This window comes from Sus scrofa, chromosome 2 (assembly GCF_054392235.1).
Source record: "Sus scrofa isolate SSC_HxYL_T2T_F1_AM1 chromosome 2, Sscrofa_HxYL_maternal_Yorkshire_Landrace_v2.0, whole genome shotgun sequence".
NCBI classification, from domain to species: domain Eukaryota; kingdom Metazoa; phylum Chordata; class Mammalia; order Artiodactyla; family Suidae; genus Sus; species Sus scrofa.
Genome location: NC_139384.1, coordinates 65,748,103 through 65,764,949, shown reverse-complemented (window position 1 = coordinate 65,764,949; position 16,847 = coordinate 65,748,103). Strand labels below are relative to the sequence as shown.

The following is a 16,847-nucleotide window of genomic DNA, read 5'->3' as shown; positions in this document are numbered from 1 at the left end:
AGGATGGAAACAACCCAAAAGGACAACCTACAACCATAGACAAAGAAGAAGCCATATAGAGACAGTAGAAGAGGAAATTTTGGAGTTCCCATTTTGGCACAGTTGAAGTGAATCTGACTAGTATCCATAAGAATGCAGGTTTGACCCCAGGCCTCACTTGAAGGGGAGGAGAGCTTGCACTTATGTGAGGTGTAGTATAGGTCACAGACACAGCTCAGATCCTGCATTGCTGTGGCTGTGGTGTAGGCTGGCAGCTGTAGCTCTGATTCAACCCCTGGCCTGGGAACTTCTACAAGCTGCAGGTGTGGCCCTAAAAAAGCAAAAAAAGGGAAAAAAAGAGGGAGCACTTTTGCAATATAAGGAATCTATACCCACTGTGTGAGTGACCCAAAGACTGGAAAATTACTGTATCAGAGAGGTTTTCCCACAGGGGTGAGCATTCTGAACCTCACATCATGTTCCCCAGCCTGGGGCGTTAGCACTGGGAAGAGGAGCCCCTGGAGCATTTAGAGTTGAAGGCCAGCAGGGCTTGTGTGCAGGAGTTCTACAGAAATTCCACTCTTGGAGGGCACACACACGATTTCATGTGTTCTGGGACCCAATGCAAAGCAAGGACTTCATAAGGATCTGAGTCAGACCTACCTGTGGGTCTTGGAGGATCTCCTGGAAAAGCAAGGGGCAGCTGTGACTCATTGTGGGGAAAAGACACTAGAGCATTAGAGGCAGAAGTTCCAGGAATAGTCATTGGAATGAGATCACCTGGAAGCTTCCTTTTTTGAAAAATATAGCCCCACTCATTAGGCTGAGAGGCCCTAGACCAGGTGGGAACACAGCCCCACCCATCAGCAAACAGGCTGCCTAAAGCCCTATCTAATCACACCCAGAGACAAAGCCTCACCAGCAGAGGGACAAGACTCAGCTCCACCTACCTGTGGTCAGGCACCAGTCCCTTCCATCAGGAAGCCCACCACAAGCTCCTATAAGATCTTCACCAACAAGTGGACAGACACTAGAAACAAGAGAGGCTACAACACTGTAGCATGCAAAAAGGAGACCACAGAAAAATCTATACAAAATGATAAGGCAGAGAAATATGATCCAGATGAAGGAACAAGACAAAAAACCAAACCAAACAAAACAGAAAACCAGCTAAGTGAACTGGAAATAAACAACCTCCATGAAAAGACTTTAGAGTGATGATGATAAACATGATCCAAGATCTCAGAAAAAAATGGAGGCAAAGATTCACAAATTATAAGAAATGTTGAACAATGAAATAGAAGATTTAAAGATTAAGAAAGCAGAGATGAAAAATACAGTAACTGAAATTAAAAAAAATCATTAGCAGGAAACAATAAAATAATGCAAAAGGGAGAAGAATTAATAAGTGAGGTGGAAGATGGTGGAAATCATTGACACAGAATGGGTAAGAAAACAGAATGAAAAAAATTGAGGACAGTCTAAGAGAAATCAGAGACAACTTTAAATGCACCATTCACATTATAAGGGTGCCAGAAGGCCAAAAGAGAGAGAAAGGACTGGAGAAAATATCTGAAGATATAATAGCCAAAAACTTCCCTAACATGGGAAAGGAGTTACTCACTCAAGTTGAGGAAGCTCAATGAATACCATGTTGAATGAATGCAAGGGGGAATACCCCAATACATATAATAATCAAACTGTCCAAATTAAAGACAAAGAGGAAATTTTGAAACAGCCAGGGGAAAGCAACAGATAACATACAAGGAAACCCTGATAAGGTTATCAGCTAATTTTTCAGCAGAAACTCTGCAGGCCAGAAGGGAGTGGCATAATATAGTTAAAATGATGCAAGGAAAAAACCCACAACGAAGAGCAGCCTCCATTCAGATTTGAAGAAATCTTACAGACAAACAAAAGCTAGGAGAATTTAGAACCAATAAACCAGCTTTACAGCAAATAATAAAGGAAATTCTCAAGGTATAAAAGTAAAGGCCACAATTAGAAACAAGAAAATGAGAAGGCTTACTGGTAAAGGCATACATATAGTACAGGTAGGAAATCATTCACACACAAGTATTATATCAAAACAAGCTATCATGAGAACAGGAGGGTACAAATGTAGGATACTGCAGATGCATTTGCAATTAAGAGACCAGCAACTTAAAAGAGACTTGTGTATATTGACTGCTATATAAAAGCCTTATGGTAATCACAAGACAAAAATCTACAGTACATACACATGCAAATAAGAAAAAGAAATCCAAACACAACGCTAAATATAGTCATCAAACCACAAGAGAAGGGCACAAGAGAAAAAGAGAAAAAAGACCATCAAAAATAAATACAAAACAGCAGTAAGAACATACGTATCAACAATTACCTTAAATGTAAATGGACTAAATGCTCCAACAAAAAGACATAGATGGTTGAAAGGATAAACAAAATCAAAACCCATACATATTTTGTCTACAAAAGGCCCACTTCAGTTTTAGGGACACATACAAACTGAAAGTGGGAGGGTGGAAGAAGATATTCCATGAAAATGAAAATCAAAAGAAAACTGGTGTATCAACAATCACATCAGGAAAAAATAGACTTTAAAATGAATATAGTTACAAGAGACAAAGGACATCACATACTGATCCAAGGATAAATACAAGAAGAAGATATAATATTTGTTAATATATATGCACCCAACATAGGGGCACTTCAATATATAAGGTAATTGCTAACAGTCATAAGAAGAGACATCAACAATAATACAATAATAATGGGGGACTTTAACACCCTACTTACACTACCAAGGATGGATAATCCAGACAGAAAATCAGCAAGGAAAAACAGGTCTTAAATGATGCATTAGATCAGATGGACTTAATAAATATTTATAGACTATTCAATCCAAGAGCAGCAGAATACATATTCTTCTCAAGTACACTCAGAACATTCTCTAGGATAGATCATGATCTGGTCCAGAAGTCAAACTGCAGTAAATTTAAGAAAATTGGAATCATATCAAGCATCTTTTCTGACCACTACACTATAAGACTAGAAATCAATGATAACAAAAATCTGCAAAAAACACAAACATGTTGAGACTGAACCATAGGATGGTAAACAACCAACAGATCACTGAAGAAATCAAAGAGGAAATAAAAAAATAACTAATGGCAAATAAAAATGAAGACACAATGATCCAAAATCTATGGGATGCAGCAAGAGCAGCGCTAAGAGGGAAGTTTATATCAATAAAAACCTACCTCAGGAAACACGAAAAATCTCAAATAAACAACCTAAACTTACACTTAAAACAACTAAAGTAAAAACAAACATAACCCAAGTTAGTATAAGGGAAGAAATCAAGAAGATCCAAAAAGAAATAAATGAAACGAAGATGAAGAAAACAATAGAGGAGTTCCCGTCATGGCGCAGTGGTTAACGAATCTGACTAGGAACCATGAGGTTGCGGGTTCGGTCCCTGCCCTTGCTCAGTAGGTTAATGACCTGGCGTTGCCATGAGCTGTGGTGTAGGTTGCAGACGCGGCTCGAATCCCACATTGCTGTGGCTCTGGCGTAGGCCGGTGGCCACAGCTCCGATTCGACCCCTAGCCTGGGAACCTCCATATGCCACGGGAGCGGCCCAAAGAAATAGCAAAAAGACAAAAAAAAAAAAAAAAAAGAAAAGAAAACAATAGAAAAGATCAATCAACTAAAAGTCTGTTCTTTGAAAAGACCAACAAAATTGATACACCTTTACTCAGACTCATCCGGAAAAAAAGAGAGAGGACTGAAATTGATATAATTAGAAATGAAAAAGAAATGACAATGGACACAAAGAAATACAAAGGATCTAAGCCACTACTATAAGAAACTATATGCCAATACAATGGAAAGCCTAGAAGAAATGGACAAATTCTTACAAAGTTACAATTTTCCAAGACTAAACCATGAAGAAATAGAAAAGATGAATGGATCACTCACAAGTACGGAAACTGAAACTGTGACTAAAATACTTCCAACAAACAAAATTCCAGGAGTTGACAGCTTCACAGGCAAATTCTATTAAACTTCTAGAGAAGAATTAACACTTACCTTTCTGAAAATCTTTCAAAAAATTGCAGAGGAAAGAACACTCCCAAACTCATTTTATGAAGCCACCACCACCCTGATACCAAAACCAGACAAAGATACCACAAAAAGAGAAAATTACAGGGCAATGTCATTGATGAATATTGATGTAAAAACTCCTCAAAAATATTATCAGGACAAGTACAAGGATAAGTAAAAGGATTGTATATCATCATCAAGTAGGAATTATCCTAGGGAAGCAGGGTTTTTCAATATCTGCAAATCGATGTTTTTCACCACACCAGAAAACTTAAGAATAAAAAAATATGGTCTTCTCAATAGATGCAGAAAAAGCTTTTGATGAAATACTAGCAAATTTATTCCCATCATACATTGAAAACTCATACACCATGATAAAGTGAGAGTTATCTCAAGGATTCAAGGATTTTCCAATATTTACAATTCAATGTGATACACTGCATCAGCAGACTAAAGAATAAAAACCTTATGGTCCTCTCAATAGATGCAGAAAAAGCTTTTGACAGAATACAACACACATTTCTGATAAAATCCCTCCAGAAAGTGGGCACATAGGAAACCTACCTCAACTTAATAAAGGCCATATATGACAAAACTATAGCTAACATCATTCTCAATGGCGAAAGATGAAATCATCCCACCTAAGATCATGAACAAAGCAAGAAAGTCCATTCTCACCTTCTTTATTAACATAGTTTTGTAAGTCTTAGCCAAAAAAAGGAAAAGAAAAAAGAAATAAAAGGAATCCAAATTGTGAAGGAAGAAATAAAACTATTACTATTTTCAGATACCATGATGCTGTATCTATAAAATTCTGAAGCTACCATAAAACAGTTAAAGCTCATCAATAAATTTACTAAAGTTGCAGTAATCACAATTAATACACAGAAGTCAAATGAATTTCTACATGCTAACAATGAAATATCAGAAAGAGAAATCAGGGGAAAAAAATCCCATTTACCACCACATAAAAAGAACAAAATACCTAGAAATAAATCTACCTAAAGCGACAAAAGACAAGTTCTCTGAAAAGTATCAGATACTGTTGAAAGAAATCAAAGATGATGCAAACAGAGATATACACCATGCTCTTGGATTGGAAAAATCAATATTTTTAGGAGTTACCATCATGGCACAGTGGAAATGAGTCAGACTAGGAACCATGAGGTTATGGGTTCGATCCCTGGCCTCACTCAGTGGATTCAGGATCTGGCATTGCTGTGAGCTGTGGTATAGGTTGCAAATGTGGCTTGGATCTGGCATTGCTGTGGCTGAGGCTTAGGCTGGTGGCTACAGCTTCCATTAGACCCCTAGCCTGGGAACCTCCATATGCTGCAGGTGTGGCCCTAAAAGGACAAAAAGACGAAAAAAATATTTTCAAAATGACTATACAAACCAGGCAACATACAGATTAGTGCAATGCTTATTAAATTACCCATGGAATTTTTCACAAAACTAGAACAAAAATTTTAAATTTGTATGGTAACACAAAAGATCCCAAATAGCCAAAAATCTTGAAAAAGAAAACCAGAGCTGGAGGAATCAGGCTCCATGACTTAAGGTTATATTACCAAGATACAGTTATCAAAACATTATGGCACTGACACCAAACAGAAATACAGACCAGTGGAACAGGATAGAAATTCCAGAAATAAATTCTCACACCTATGGGGAATTCATCCATGACAAAGGGGGCAAGAATACATAATGAAGAAAAAGACAGTCTCCTCAATAAGTAGCTCTGGGAAACCTGGACAGCTATGCATAAAATAATGAAATTAGAAAAATCTCCAACACCATACACAAAAATAAACTCAACATGGATTAATGACCTATATGTAAGACTATAGAACTGTGTATATTCAGTATATAGTATATATGTGTGTGCATGTGTGTGTGTGTATATATATATATATATATATATATATATATATATATATATATATATATAACTCTATAGTATATATAGTATACTATATACTAAAGAGGAAAATATAGGCCCCGAACTTTTGACACAAATCACAGTAATATCTTTTTTGATCCACTTTCTAGAGTAATAAAATAAAAACAGAAATAAATCAATGGGACCTAATTAAACTTAAAATTTTTACATATCAAAGTAAACCATATAAAAACAAAACAAAAAAACCCAAAAAGACAATCCACGGAATGGGAGAAAATCTTTGCAAGCAAAGCAATCCACAAGCGATTAATCTTCTAAGTATACAAACATCTCATTTGGCTTTATTTAAAAAAAGTAGAAACCTCAATTGAAAAATTGTCAGAAGTTCTGAAAAGACATTTCTCCAAAGAAGACAAACAGATGGCCAAAAAGCACATGAAAAGATGCTCAAATGCACTGATTATTAGAGAAATGCAAATCAAAACTACAATGAGGTGTCACCTCACATCAATCAAAATGGGCATCATCAGAAAGTCTAAAAACAATAAATACTGGAGAGAATGCTGGGAAAAAGAAGCTCTGTTACATTGTTGGTGGGAATATAAATTGGCACAATAACTATGGAGAATAGTATGAACTTTCCTTCAAAAACTAAATATAGAACTACTATATCATCCACAATCCCACTCCTGGACATCTATCCAGAAAAAAATGTGATTCAAAAAGATATACATACCCCAGTGGTCATTGCAGCACTATTTACAATAGTCAAGATTTGGAAGCTACCTAAATGTCCATCAACAGAGGATTGGATTATGAAGACAAAGTGCATAAATACAATGGAATATTACTCAACCATAAAAAGAATGAAATAATGCCTTTTCTAGCAACATGGATGGACCTAGAAATTATCATACGAAGTGAAAGAAGTCAAAGACAAATATATAAGATCATTAATATGTGGAATCTAATAGAAATGATACAAACAAACCTACAAAACAGAAGCAGATTCAAAAGATTTAGAAACCAAAGTAATGACTACAAAAAGGGAAATGTAGAAGAGAGTGATAAATTAGGAGATTAAGATTAATGTATATAATTATATATAATATAAATAAGTAACAAGGACATATGGCTAGCACAGGGAAATCTACTCAATATTTAATAACCTATATTGTAAAGAATCTGAAAAAGAATGGGTATATGTATACATATAACTGATTTACTTTGCTATACACCTGAAAATAACACAACATTGTAAGTCAACTTTATTCCAATAAAATTTAAAAAATCTGATGGAAACATGAGACATATACAAAGATGTAAGAGGAATGGCCTGGGAAAGTAGTTTAGAATCAAAATAGGAAAGGTTTGAATGCCAAGCTGATATAGCAGTTAATGAAAACAATTTTAAAAATAAATATTTTAATTTAAATATAATATAGACAAAAATGCACATATCACAAATGCATGGCCTGAAGGAGTTATGCTAATTAAACACACCCATATAAAGACCACTCAGACTAAGAAATATGAGTTACATCATCCACATAAGCTCTCTCGTGCCTCTTCCCAGTCATAACCTTGCTCATCGATAAAAACCATTACCTTAACTTCTCAGCATATTTTAATATTACCTGTTTTGCTATGCCACTATGTTGGATTCACACATGTTGTGGTGTGTAGCGGTATTTTTTTTAATCTATTACTGTCGCATAGAATTCCATTATAGAATATTCCAAAATTACCTAACGATTATCCTCAAGATAAACATTTGCATTGTTTTCAGTTTTCAGCTCTTAAAAATAATACTCCTAAAAAAAGAAAGGGTGTCTAATTAATTAAGTATAAAGAATAGATTAATCATGTTAATAACATTTCTTTATTAGGGAAGAACTGTTTAAAATGCCTCAATACAGGGAATAAAGTGAAATGTGAGGAACATATGATAGAACAGAACAAATTAATAGTAAGACTAAAGTAAATAAATAAATAATAATAAATAAATAAAGTAAATAAGTAAATAATAAATAATAAATAAATAATAAAGTAAATAAATAAATAAGTAAATAATAAATAAATAAATAAATTAAATAAATAAATAAGTAAATAATAAATAAATAAATAATAAATTAAATAAATAAATAAGTAAATAATAAATAAATAAATAATAAATAAATAGTAAACAATAGTAAAATAAAATAATAAAATAAATAAAAAATAATAATAGTGAATAATAAATAAAAAGTAAATAATAGCAAAATAAAATAAGATAGTAAATAATAAATAATAAATAGTAAATAATAGTAAAATAAAATAAATAATAAATAGTAAATAATAATAAATAATAAATAGTGAATAATAAATAATAAATGATAAATAAATACTAATAAGTAAATAAATAAATAAGTAAATAAATAGAGCTGAGAGAGAAACCTGGGACAAATCATGCTGGCCCCTGTAATTAGAATTTTGAGCTTAGTTAGAATTGAATGAGAAACTATTAAGAGAATTTAAAAGAAGGGCTGAATTTAAAAGGAAGGATAACTAGATGACTGGCTGGCTGTGTACATGGAAGATTGTTCACATGTGTTTAAAAAAATCTTGAGAGCTTCTAGAAATATTACTTAATTTCCTAGGCTATTAAAAAATGCTTCAAATAATAAAAAACTGTGACTTTAAGGATTGCAATACATTGCTCTCCCTGGCCATCTTGTGTTTAACAAGTATTTCCTGGTGGGGTATCATATCCCAGAGGACCAACCCATGACCTCTCTCTGGAGTATGCAAGAATCCACACTTCAGGAAAATTGACAGCTTTATAATAAATTGTGTCTATTTTTTTGAACATCAAGGGATATAGAACACTTTTACACTTTAAAAGATTGTGTTACTCCAAATATTCATTGTTCTTAGGACAGCATGCTTTATAAACTGCTAATACTGCCTCAAAATTTAGTGTTACGTCATCTGAAAGGATAGCATCCAATGTTTCTTAGAATTCTTCTGGTTGAACTATCATGCTGGCCAAAGAAAAATGTTCATGTTATAAGACTTGGATAAAGTAAGGGAGTTCATTTAATTGCTACCAAATTATAATCATAACTTTATGACTTCAAAGAGAGCTTTCTAAAACATTTGTAGTAGCTTTTTTTATGAACCATAAATTTGATTATAATGTAGAGTTTGTTGATTTAAAAATCACTTTATTAAACTTAAAAATGGTTTTAGTTTTTCTTTAGAGTGTATCCAGAGGTATTTTAATTTTATTTCCTTTTCCAGGGGTGCAAACAGAAATACATAGAGATGAAGCAATAAGTTTAAGGATTTTTAACGAATTTGCAGCAGCTCTTTTTGGGCTAATGTCGCCACTGAAATGAGAAAAGGTAACTGGGTAATGGATTTCTCAAGAATAAATGCCAGTGGATTTGTGAGAGATTGGCTATTGAATGGCTTCAAAAATTTTACTGCCTTGGTGAATTTATGAAATACAGGGTTCTCTCCTTATTTGGGGGGCTTAAACATTTTATTTAAAATTGAACTTCCTTTTAAAAATTGCTGAAGTATAAGTGATTTACAATGTTGTGTTAGTTTCAGGTATTTCTTAATATTTGATACACAGCATCAGATTAGATAATAGCAAGACACTTCCCTCTCTTGCACCATACTTAAATTTGGGTTATAATAAGATTTAAACTTTTGTGACCGTGCTCTTTCACAGTTTATTTTTCTCCATTCTTTTATCTCACCTCAGGAAAAAAAGGGAGAATTAGTAAAAAAGGGAAAAAGAAGTTTACTTAGATCAAATCTAATGTTTAAGGCAGGAATGATGTGAATCTTCTATCATAGAAAGGTTAGCTATGGGCTTCACACTAGGCAGATTAGAAGAAAATTATACAAAAAAAACTTTTATATCAACAGATTTTAAGTGTACATAAGATTTTTACAATATCCTTTTCTCGCATAAGTAACATTAGATGTTTCACAATGTCTAACCAGACAATCCCATTATACATTGATTGGAATAAATTGTGCTTAGATCTAGTGGCTTAGGGTTTATCCTTCTGAGAAACAGAAACATTTTTCTGAACTGACACCACTTTCCCCATATTGTTCTATGTGTACTTCTGTTCTGTTCTCTCCCCCCTCCCCCCCCTTTTTTTCATTTCTTAAAGTTTTATTGAAGTACAGTTGATTTACAACACTGTGATAATTTCTGCTCCACAACAAAGTGATTCAGTTACCATCCATTCTTTTTCAGATTCTTTCCCCATATAGATTATCACAGAATACTAGGTAGAGTTCCCTGTGCTATGCAGTAGGTCCACATTGGCTAACCACTCCACACATGTTGTATGTACATCTGAACTAGAAGTTATCCCCCTAAGATTAAACTCTAAACATTGGCCTCATCCATGCCAGGTTTTACCCAACTAAGTGAATGTCTCTAGCTACAGAAGCTGCCAAGATGTATCATACCTGCCAGTTGCCTCACAACTGTATTTCTTTTACCCCTCATCCTCTTTCCCAGTTTTACTCTCAGTCTGTAATATTTGTCAGGACCCTACCTGTCACTAGCTCTGTCTATATATTCTTATTCAATTTTCCCTTCTCTCTTTACCTCAAAGCAGAGCATTTAGATATGTATATATGAAATTGGAAATGATTAAGCATCAAGGAGATCTGTTTACTATCTGTGGTCTTGGTAGTATGAACATCAAGTGTATGAATTATAAACATCTGAGAACTCTCCAGGGGACTAGCACAACCTGGAAGGGTTAAAGCTCTAACTCAAATCAGAGCAATTGCTACCAAAACAAATAGCTTAGGGGAAAGCAAGGTAATATGAATGACACACTAGAAAGAAAGTAGTGACGAGCGCATAGCAGTTACATGTGTGTCCATTTCTTCCATCTTAGTAAGAACTTGGGAGGCCAGCATAGTGTGAGGAGCTTGAGAATGCAAAAACCTGGGCTCAGATTCTGGCTTTGCTGCTAAAGTCATTTTGAGTATGTTACTTCTCACCCCCAGCCTCGGTTTCCTCATATTTGTCAATAAGCATAGTAAAACCACCAGTCTCTTGGAGAAAATTAAACAGATTCACAGAATGCCCATACTCAGAACAGAGTTTGGTATATGATGAGTTGCCTGTGATTATTATTACATAGTGATCATCATGTACTCATGGCTGGATTATTGACTCAGTGATATTTACAAATTATTTAATTCCTCATAGAAACATGTCTTAGATGCATGGAAAAACCTGATGTTAATATCCTCAATTTACATATGGAGATACTTAGTTCCAGGATCATAAAATCATTTCCCAAATAGTCAGGTAGTCAGTGATCACCCTGAGAATGAATTCCAAATCTCATCTTTTACCTAGTGAATCACTGTGCAAAGAAACAGATTGCAGTCCTAAAACTCTCTCAGGATAATTGCAGTGTAAACAAGGCAAGACACCTTTCTCTGTTCCAAAAAAGGTAAAAGCAGGCAGGAGTGAAATATTGAGACAGGTCATACATTTTGTTGTGTAAGAGAGAGAGAGGAGTTACTGAACTCAACTGTGAGAGATGTACCTTGAGTTTATTTTCTAAGTGTCTTGGAGGGTCTCAGCACGTCAGTCTTCAGAGGAACTTTGTGATGTTCACTTCCCTACAGATATAGACCAGGCAGTCCCTTCACTTCGAAGTCACTTTTTAAGTGGATGTTCATGATACTCAATTGGTAGCATTCCCCTGGAAGAATTTTCTCAAGCTTAAAGCAAGCAGGAAAACATACCAGGGTATTTGAGTTAAGGGGCACAAGATATCCATACAGTTGTTGCAACTGACAATATTGGCTTTATTTACATAAACTCCTAAAGGATTTTAAAAACCATTTCTCTGAAATTAAGGACTTTTTTTTTTTCAACAGGCATGTAATTTATGCTTTATATCTCTCTTAAATGCATCATGTGCTCCCTTACTCAAACTTCTATCAATTGGTATTTATTAAATCTTTGTTACATTTTTATAGCTTGCCTTGCATCTATCACTTTTTACTCTACTTCTCCTTTCTGCATACATCTTTACATACCTTTGCATGGCTACTGTGAAGAGAGTTCAAACAAATGACCTGAGGTTGTTTCACATCCATTGACACTACTACTAGAAATCCTGCAGAGTTATGTCCTGTGTTAATATTTTATATAAGTGTGGGTGGGAAAGATGAAATTCTAGTTCTCTGTATAATATTTAATAGACAATTGTAGATAAATGGAAAATATATTTGGAATTCTCTTATCAGAGTGGCCTGTTCAAGAGTACCAATAAGATGAATTTATTTTTATGTTTAAAGATATAAATTGGATCAGAGATGGTGGAAGGTAAATTAGAGGTCAGTGGACACTTTTATCCTTTCATTCTTGCTGTTTCAGATCCTGTTCCTCTTACCTAGCCACTACTGAAGTCTTCAAAATAATTTCTTTGATATTTATTTTCATAAAATTGTCCACATAGTTGTCATAGTTTGTAAAAGTGCTGTACGGTTTTACCAGCACCTAAATAATATGGCCTAAGATCAATCAGTCAATCAAGAGGCTGCAGCATCTATATCCCTATTTTCTTTCCAACTCTTGCAGTTTAAGCTCCAGACAACAACTTTCAGCAGTTACTGATGATGCCAGGTTACTTCAAGTCTTTTTTAAATTTTTTTTTTATTATCAGACTTCCTCTTTGTGAAATAAACATGTTCAACTTGAGAGTACTTTATAATCTTAAAAACTCAACTCAAATATGCTTTCTGAAATTTTTATTTCATCTCCTCTTTTCTCCCCTCTATTAGTTGTTGTAGAATGGAAAAAAATTTGCTATGTATTTGCACCTAAAAATTCTTATTGCACTTACTTTTTGAACTTGCTTGTGCATTTGCTAGTTAGCAAAGTTCTTGATAGCAAAATTCAAGCTTCTTAAAATTTTATATTCCCCTTATATCTGGCATAGCCCTGGACCATAGTATATGTACAATAAATACTGACGGATTCATTTCCTGATACAATGTCCAATAAGAAATAGTTAAGTTGTAGTTATTTACCTAACGTGCATAAAAATTCCTGAATACATGCTGCTAAAATGATGAAAAACATGTCCTCAGTGTGTTTATGATGGAATGGAGCCTTGTGTAAAAAGGAAATATATATAAATTTGATATTGATGAAAAATGATGAAAACCTCAGCATTGATTCATTCTAACTTGTTTAGATATCAAGGTAGTTGGAAAATCTCTGATCAACAGATTGGTTATCATGGGATAATTAATATCATATACTGGTATTCTCTACATTGGCCCTTTCTCTTCAACTGTTTACAGAGTCTTATTTCTCAACATTTAGGACATTTTATATAATGTATCTTTATCATTAATTGTATTATAAATATAAATGCACTATAATGTAATATAATGTATAAATATATATTATAGACCTTTAATCTTTTATTTCATTATATATAGTGAGATATATAATACATATTATATGAAATGAATGATAAAGGTAAAAATAATATATAAATATATACATTGGTATATACATCAAATTGTAAAGGATAAAATATAAATATGTAATGAAATAGAGAAAAAGTTCTTCATTTTAATTTTTATTTATCTAATATACTTCTGTATGCACATTGATTTAGTATCTTTTTTTTGGAGACAATGCTAGATATTAAGCATATCAAGATAAATGAGACACTGCATTCAATATTTTTTAATACTAACAGCGTTTAAATATAGAAATACAGAGTGTTGTAGAAATGAATTGGAAAACGTGACTTTTAGGTAAAGATTCCCATAAAATGTTATTTGAATTGAGTCTTAAAGAATGTGTAAAAATGTTTAGGCAGATGCACTGTGAGTGAATACTACGAAAGTTACAGTATGTGATGAAACTTAGAAAACCATATTCTAAATTTGGAGAACTGAAAGTGGTTCCTTCTGAGGCTTAGAAGGAGGTGTCAAAAGCTGGCAAGTTTAGGGAGGGAGTGGGATGGACTGGGAGTTGGGGTTAGTAGATGCAAAGTATTACATTTAGAATGGATAAGGAATGAATCCTCCTCTATCATCACAGGGAACTATATCCAGTCTCTTGGATAGACCATGATAGAAGATAACATAAGATAGGGACTGTGTAATATATATATGTATGACTGGGTCATTTTATTGTACAGAAATTGGCACAACATTGTAAATCAATTGTAATTTTAAAAAAGCTGGAAAGCTTGGCTTAGGCATGATTTTTTTAAAATTTTTTTAAAGTTTTACTGTTATTTTCCCAATACAATTTTTTTTCTAGACATGATTATTGATGGGCTTATAAACCACACAAAGGTATTTTGACCTTACCTTTAACATTCCCAAATACAATGTTTATTCACACACTTTCATCCCCAGATACAGCACTAGTATTCTAGATCCACTATCTCATCATATAGTAGCTGATATTATCCCCGTAAATGAGATCTATCCATCATCTCCATGTTACAGACAAACAAACAAAAGCCCGGTAGTATCTAGTGATTTATCCAAGGTACACAAGTAAAATGTGAACGATCAGGACTTAAGCCTAAGCTTTTTCTGTCACCAAAGTCCTCAGCTTTTTATCATACTCTATAGACTTCCATCAACACGAGGAGTGGAAATGATTGCACATGTGTATAAGCACAGCAAATATGGCTTCACTGGTATCTTGGTGGCAAGATACTAGTTCTAAGGTCATTCTAATGACATAAAAGATATATTTTGAAAACTTGTGCAAAGACAAAAAATTTGGTGGTGAAAGAGGCTTAGTTAAACAAAAGTTAGAAAACGCAAAAAGATTGTTTTTGAATAAAAACATCGGGATAAAAAATACTTAAGTTCTTAAAGTGTTACCCATTTCAGATACATTTTCTTCTTAAAAGAGACTGGGGAATGGTAGTGATTAACTTGCCATATCTTCTTCAAACATCCAGGGTTTTGACACTTGGCTGGGGATAATTCTTATATCCATTTAACTTCCCTAATCATGTTAATATGTAATTGCCATAATAATATGTGTTATATACATGATTTATATGTTTATATAGGATCTTAATTATGGATAGTTTCAAATGAGTATTTAGTATTCATGTGTCACAGGTTGGGTGGAACTTTGGGTCAAAGTCTTTATGACAAAAAAGATGATCAAAACAATGGTTCTTCATTTTGTTCTTGGCCTCTGTAGAAATGATAGTCTGATTCTTCCAGGCATCAAACGACTTGGGATTGAATTGATGCACACTTTCTTAAGTACTCAATATTCTTATTTCATCATATGTAAAACTTAATAATTTTAACTTCTTTCTAGTCATTAGCTCATTATCCCACTGATAGTTAAATCTTACTGATTTTCACTTAATATTCTGCAGAATTTCTCACATTCTATTGATAGTACTTTCACTCTAATTGTGATTGTTGACTGTTGCTTTAGCTGCTTTCATAGTTTCTGGACTAGACTGTCTTCTGTTTAAAATTATTCTCTACTGTGAAGGCATATTTACTTTGAAAAGGAAAAAAATGAATCAAACCAAAGCCCTCCCACAAGGCTTAGCACATAATGTATAATGATGTTTGTAATCCTTGAAAAAGTGATTCAGATTTACCTTGTATCATATTCTGTTATGTGGCATAGTCAATAATCAACACATGCTTCAAATTTGGTTCCTTTTTTTCTATAACATCCTATAATGCACTCTCCATTTCTATAGTCATTTCTTACCATAAAGAGATTATTTTGGTCTTAGATTGCTCTCCTCAACATCTTATTTCTCAACATCTCAAAAAATTGCCAGGGAATTGACATAAAATCCCTGTAATTTCTGTTTAAGGTGACTTCATCACTCTGAAGTGAATAATCAAAGCAAGAGTAATGGAGTGGACCAATGACAGCACATTTCCTGGGTTCATTCTTTTAGGTTTTTCTGACCAACCTCAGTTAGAGCTGGTTCTTTTTGGGGTAATCCTGTTCCTTTACCTCATGACACTCCTCGGCAATGCTACCATCATCTTAGTATCCCTCTTGGACTCTAAACTCCATAATCCCATGTACTTTTTTCTCTCCCATCTCTCCTTCCTGGATCTCTGCTTCACCAGCAGTATTATTCCTCAGCTTCTAGTCAACCTGGGGAGTTCAGATAAGTCCATCACATATGGAGGCTGTGTCATTCAGCTTTATGTCTCCCTTGCCCTGGGTTCCACAGAATGTGTCCTCTTGGCTGTGATGTCCTATGATCGCTATGTTGCAGTCTGCCGTCCTCTGCACTATGCCTTTGTTATGCACCCTCAGCTGTGTCACATACTGGCATTTATGGCATGGCTCAGTGGTGTGGCCACCACCCTGATACAGTCTACTCTCACCCTGCAGCTGCCCTTCTGTGACCATCACCAAGTGGATCATTTCTTCTGTGAGGTTCCTGTGCTCATCAAGTTGGCTTGTGTGGACACTACTTTCAACCAGGCAGAGCTCTTTGTGGCTAGTGTCTTATTCCTGCTGGTACCCTTGTCACTCATCCTGATTTCTTATGGGCACATTGCCCAAGCAGTTCTAAAGATAAAGTCAGCCATTGGACGACGTAAAGCATTTGGGACATGCTCCTCCCACCTGATGGTTGTCATCATCTTCTATGGAACCATCATCTTCATGTATCTCCAGCCTGCCAAGAGTAGATCAAAGGACCAGGGAAAGTTTGTGTCCCTCTTCTACACCATTGTGACCCCCATGCTTAACCCCCTTATCTACACCCTGAGAAATAAGGAAGTGAAAACAGCACTGAAAAAAATTCTGAGGAAAGCTCTCTGA

General features: G+C 34.3%; 1 protein-coding gene across 1 annotated transcript; it reads left to right on the top strand.

Moving 5' to 3' along the window:
• The first annotated feature begins 15,917 nt into the window (after positions 1 to 15,917).
• On the top strand, positions 15,918 to 16,847 carry LOC100512766 (olfactory receptor 2G2-like). Its single transcript, XM_003123549.1, has one exon. It carries the CDS (start codon positions 15,918 to 15,920, stop codon positions 16,845 to 16,847), a length of 930 nt encoding a protein of 309 aa, XP_003123597.1.

Bases quoted from the DNA above. Each gene is read 5' to 3' on its own strand.
- LOC100512766 (XM_003123549.1), top strand. From the start codon at position 15,918: ATGGAGTGGACCAATGACAGCACATTTCCTGGGTTCATTCTTTTAGGT.